We start from the raw sequence: 5,077 nt of genomic DNA on the forward strand, positions 1-5,077 counted from the left end.
CGCGCGGACGCGGTGTTCCTCAGCCCGCCCTGGGGCGGGCCCGACTACGCCACTGCCGAAATCTTCGACATCCACACCATGATTTGCCCAGACGGATATCCTTTCCAAGTCATGCCTTGTGGAGGGGTTATCTCTTTCCTCTCCTCCCTCTCTTCCCGTGGGGTTTGCGTGCCCAGTTGGCTGACTGTGGATGATATGGGTGGCAGCTGGAGTTCCAGGTGCAACCCATTTGTTTAGTCCTCTTCCCACCTAAATTTAAATTTTTTTTTTTTTTATTACCAGAAACCCCAGTGATGAGTCATTCCTGAAAGCAAAAAGTCCATTAGAGAATTGAGTAGCTTCTCAAGTTAAAGCATTGATTTAGCAGTTTTAATTCCTTTATATTATTTTATTAAAATACCCCAAAGTAATCAAATAGGCATGTGGTGTATATACAGAGAGAGACAATAACTGGTTGTGTGAGCTATGACCTTGTCATTAATTCCACTTTTTAACTGATTTATAAAGGGAATATCTTATTTAAAATATCTTACTAAAGCTGTCTCAGTCATAGCACCTGCCAATGACTTGAGAAATCACAGAAGAGTGCAAGGAAAATAGTAACTATTTTAATTAATATGTAGAATTCCATACTAGTTTATTAACAGTGATATTGAGCACTCATTCATCTGTGAAGGTATTAACATAATAGTTTCATCATATGTGAAGTGTGGGGTTTCTTTTGTCCAAGAATAATCTAATTTGTTCCCCTTTTTTCCTAAAATGTAGCCATATCTGTAAGAGTAAGAAAATCTTTGTATGCATGTGTGAGAGATTCCACAAAATGGATTAAAAAAAAAAAAGTAAACCAAATGTATTAGCCACAAACTACATTCAAATTTCTCAAACACTTCTCTGTAGTTCGGTTAAATTTTCATAAAAAGTGAGTGTTGGGGGCTTTTTTCTACTTTCTAGGGCACTAATGGTGAAATAGAGTTTCTGCATTTAGACAATAATAATGTCTGCATTTCAGAAGAGAATCCTACACACTCAGAAGACTAACTATAATTTAACTGCATAATAGCTGAAATTGAGACATACTTTCAAAATGAATGAATATTAAGAAACTTTTCCTTCCCCATTCTTGTTTTTTCCTTTACTGGCTTGTACCTTTGAAATTTTCAGGCTCTCCAAGAAGATCACCAACAATATTGTGTATTTTCTGCCTCGGAATGCTGATATTAACCAGGTGTGTTACTGGATGAGGTCTTGGTAGTGAACAAAATGCTCAGCTGACTTAAAACATAAATATTATGAGCACATACATAAGACTTTTAAGTCTGTTGAGCTGAATGTGGGGTATTTGGGGTTTTTGAATTTGACCCTTCTGTTAAGTGATTTCTGTGTTTGCAGTACTTTTGGTATATTTAGAAATGGGAGTAGATTATTTCCATGGTTTTGACACTGTTTCTTCTTAAAGCAACAAATTGGAGTTTCTTGCAGAAGTTTCAAAGCCAATTGCCAGACAGATACATCATTATAAAAATATCAAAACCCAACATATTTCAACCAGCTCTCACTGTCTGATAAGCTGGTGAGTCCCAGACCTTCATGGCTTTCAGTATATGAAGGAGTTGCAGGAAATTGTAGCCTGCAGGTGCTGCTCTCACTGATGAGTAGATCAGGCATAAATGTCACACCACCAGGGGTGGTACTGATGGTGTCCACACAGGTGTGTGGTTCCATATGGGTTGCTTCCATTGTAGTGATTCAAGATAAACACAGAATTTGTGGCGCTGGTGTGGGGTTTTCTGTATTAGGGATTTTTGGTAGAAGGTTTTTTTTTTAAGCAGTTATATGACTAACAATTCCCCTGAGTGTCTGGTTTAGTTTCCTCTGTGTATTTTCTATGTTAATCATGTCTTGTAGCTTTTTTGCAAAAAAGGGAGCAGTTCTTCTCACCTGCAAGATGCCACAGGGCTTCCCAGGACTTTTTCCTGCTTTTCCAAAAGCTCTGTCTGACTTAGAGCAGGCAGGGTGTCAAGCCATATGGTGGCTTGGGGAATTGTTGGTGGCAAACAGCTGGCTTGAGAAATAGGCTGAAATTCACATGGCCTGAGTACTAGCACATTCTAAGTCCATGCTGTGCACAGGATTGTTGGTTTGGCAGGTGATGATTCAATCCCTTTTTGCATTTCAGACTGGTGAAATGTCAAAGTGGCTTATGAATCTTTGAACAGGGACTTTAATTTTAGGTAGAGTTTCTCTAATTTCAACTTCTTACCACTGCCTTTTATCAAATGTTTAATTTCCATGATGAAGAGTGACCTTAGCAGTTTCCTGCTCTACTCATGAGCACTTTTTACTGGATTTATAAACGGCCAAACACATCTGCATTTCGCTTGTGTTTCCACAAAAGCATCCAAGAGTACTCCCCACAGGCCTGCAGCTGTTCCTGCAGAAGAGCTCAGCTTATCTATGTGATTGGGCCAGGTGTCCTGCCACCTCTACATCTTGGTGCAGTTGGCTCTGAATGATGTTGATGTAACATCCATGGGTTTGGCTTTACACAGATGGCTGCAGAGTAACAACTGTTGCTCAAAACCATGGCTTTGTTGTTAAAAGTAGGTGGCTGAAGTCCTGGGTTCAGGTCTGTTCAGTGTTCTAGGCTATGGGCTCAGGAGGAGAAATCAGCTCTGTATGCCTTTCTTTAGAAAATCTGTCAGTATAAGAAAAAAAACCCTAAAGATTGATGATCTGAGAGGGGGAAAGTGGATGTGAATCTAGCGCACTGTTCAGGGAAATGTCTTCATCCTGTGTTGACAAAGGTGTGGAAAACATGACTATTCCAAACCTGACCTTGGTGGTTACTCTGGTCCACAGGAGACTGGTTATGGGTTTGGCTACCAAAATCTCTGGCTGTATCTAAGAATGAAGTTTCTGGATTTAGTGCCACTACACTTCCAGGGCTGTGAATCTCCAGCAAAACAAACAAAAAGTACCCCAGAAGTCCAGCAGTTAGAAGCAACCTTGCAATAAAAATACATTTAACTGTTAGTTAAGGTGGTTCAAAGTTAGTGGAAAATACCTACTTTTAATGGAAGATAGCTATTAGGTCACTGTTAGATAGCTAACATAGAATAGGGATATAGGGATTCTGCTGCTGGAGTGAAAGCAGGTGGTAGTTTACCTTGACCTAGCTGTGTCAGAGGACTCTGTTCATTGTCTTTTTGGGGGACAAGATATCCTGGCTGGTTCCACATGATTTTATCCCAAAACCAGCGCTTATTACTTCTGCAGGCACGGCCACTTCTGTGTAGAGTTGGTCTTGTAGAGAGAAATGGGATTCTTGGAATTCCCTTAAAAGAACGGAGTTTAGGTCGAGGAGAAGTGAACTTTTGTACTTCTGCCTCAAGAGGGAGCAGCGAACCAGTGCAATATGGTTGGTTCATTTACAAGAAATGTAAAAGCATTTCCCTGAATTGCATCGAATCTCCTTGTTTACAAACATGTATTTGTTAGAAAATTTGTAATGTGTGCAGGTCTGTTTTTAAGTTGAATTCTTTCACAATATTCTTTCTAATTAGCAAAAATTAATAATAATATAGATGTGTGTGCACGTACATTTAAAAAAATATATGTTTATTACTGCCTGTTATGCATTTCATAAAGGTAATTTATGAAGTGTTTAGCAAGCTGTGCTCTGCCTCATTGGGGGGGGGTGGGAAGTGTGTACTCAACCTCTGGGACAAGGAGTCATCCCAGGTAGTCCAATCTCTTTCACAGACTCTTTTCTGTACCACATAATACTTCTGTACCTTTGTATTTGCAGCAAAGAAGGAGGAACCTGCGATTTGTTGCTGTAGAACCTTCTTGCTAATAGTGGAATCTATTCTTTTCATCTCTTTGTAGAAGTTGTACTCATTTACTGGTGGTCTCTCACTGGTGGTCAGAATGTTGTCAAGATGCATGATGGCTCCCCACAACAAACTAAAATGTTGGTGACCTGGTCTGTTGTGAGACAGATAACCACATCAGCATCTTTACCTAGCCTAGCCAGGTTTGGGAGACGGAGTAATGAGGAATCGGGAGTTTATTACTTACCTTGCCCTGTGCATGGTTAGCAGCTCAGGTACTGGATTGTGCCTTAGTGATTATTTAAAGCTTCACCATTCTTTGAAGACAGGCATACTGGTGTTTGTGGTAGCTATGCCTCATTTTGTGAAATTGTACTGTTGTTGGAGCTTTTGCTGTCCTGAATGTTGATGTCTCAGACCTGGCTTATATTTCAAATGCTGCCAGAATACAGGAATGGCTTTTTGTTTCTTGTGAGCCTAGAATTAAGCGAAGTGTTCTGGACCTTGATAGTCCTACAAAAAATACACATTATGCTGGTACTTTTCTTTTTTCTTGTCTTTGTTCCCACCTCATCTCCATCAATCATTTTGAGGAAATCTGGAGTTAGACATTGAGTCCTTGTTCTGTCTGCAATTCTGTTGCCTGGATGGAAAAACACTTGCTGTGTTTCTGTTTATGAAAGTCCAGTTGTTAAAAATGACTGCTCAATGAGGGGAGTGTAAAGATGGGTAAAAACACCTTCATTTATTTGAATTCTCTTTTAGCTATGATTTTAAACTGGAGACCTAGCCAAATGGGGCCTGCCAAGCAGAGTCGTCTTTATTTAGGAGTAAATAGAACAATGAGCAAAGCAGGGACTGAGCAGCCAGGAAATGAACAGAGGTTAATTTGATAGTATTTTTAAGAGGCTTGAGTATTAGGGGAGTTGGCAGGTGAAGGACTGTGGGTTGATGTGTTTTGCAGGCTGATAATTTCTAAGTGAATGTAATTCCATACACTTCAGCTGTGGCTATTGTGTTAATAACAACAGTTTTTAGGCAGCCCACTTTAAACTCACTCTGTCCTTGATAAAAGAGAGAGAGCCAGAAGTTACCCACAGCATACACCAAGCCAGAGCGATACTTCTGAACTTCAGTCTTCCTAAAGCCCATACTGCTTGAATACAGAATTGTAGTTTGCCCACTCAAAGTTAAAAAAAAAAAAAAAAAAAAAAAAAATTTGGCCTTGCAAAGGGGGGCGG

General features: G+C 39.9%; 1 protein-coding gene across 2 annotated transcripts in view; it reads left to right on the forward strand.

Annotated features, from left to right (window-relative positions):
• The window catches only part of TGS1 (trimethylguanosine synthase 1), a 21,389-nt gene that overhangs the window by 12,530 nt on the left and 3,782 nt on the right, over positions 1–5,077 (forward strand). The window contains exons 12-13 of one of the 2 annotated variants that reach the window (XM_017727467.1): positions 1–95; positions 1,150–1,228. The exons of the other annotated variant lie outside the window; for it this stretch is intronic. Of the exons in view, the coding sequence (XP_017582956.1) occupies positions 1–95; positions 1,150–1,228 (174 nt within the window). The remainder of the gene's footprint in view (positions 96–1,149; positions 1,229–5,077) is intronic. 2 annotated transcript variants of the gene reach the window in all.

This window comes from Corvus brachyrhynchos, unplaced genomic scaffold, assembly GCF_000691975.1.
Source record: "Corvus brachyrhynchos isolate BGI_N302 unplaced genomic scaffold, ASM69197v1 scaffold60, whole genome shotgun sequence".
NCBI lineage: Eukaryota > Metazoa > Chordata > Aves > Passeriformes > Corvidae > Corvus > Corvus brachyrhynchos.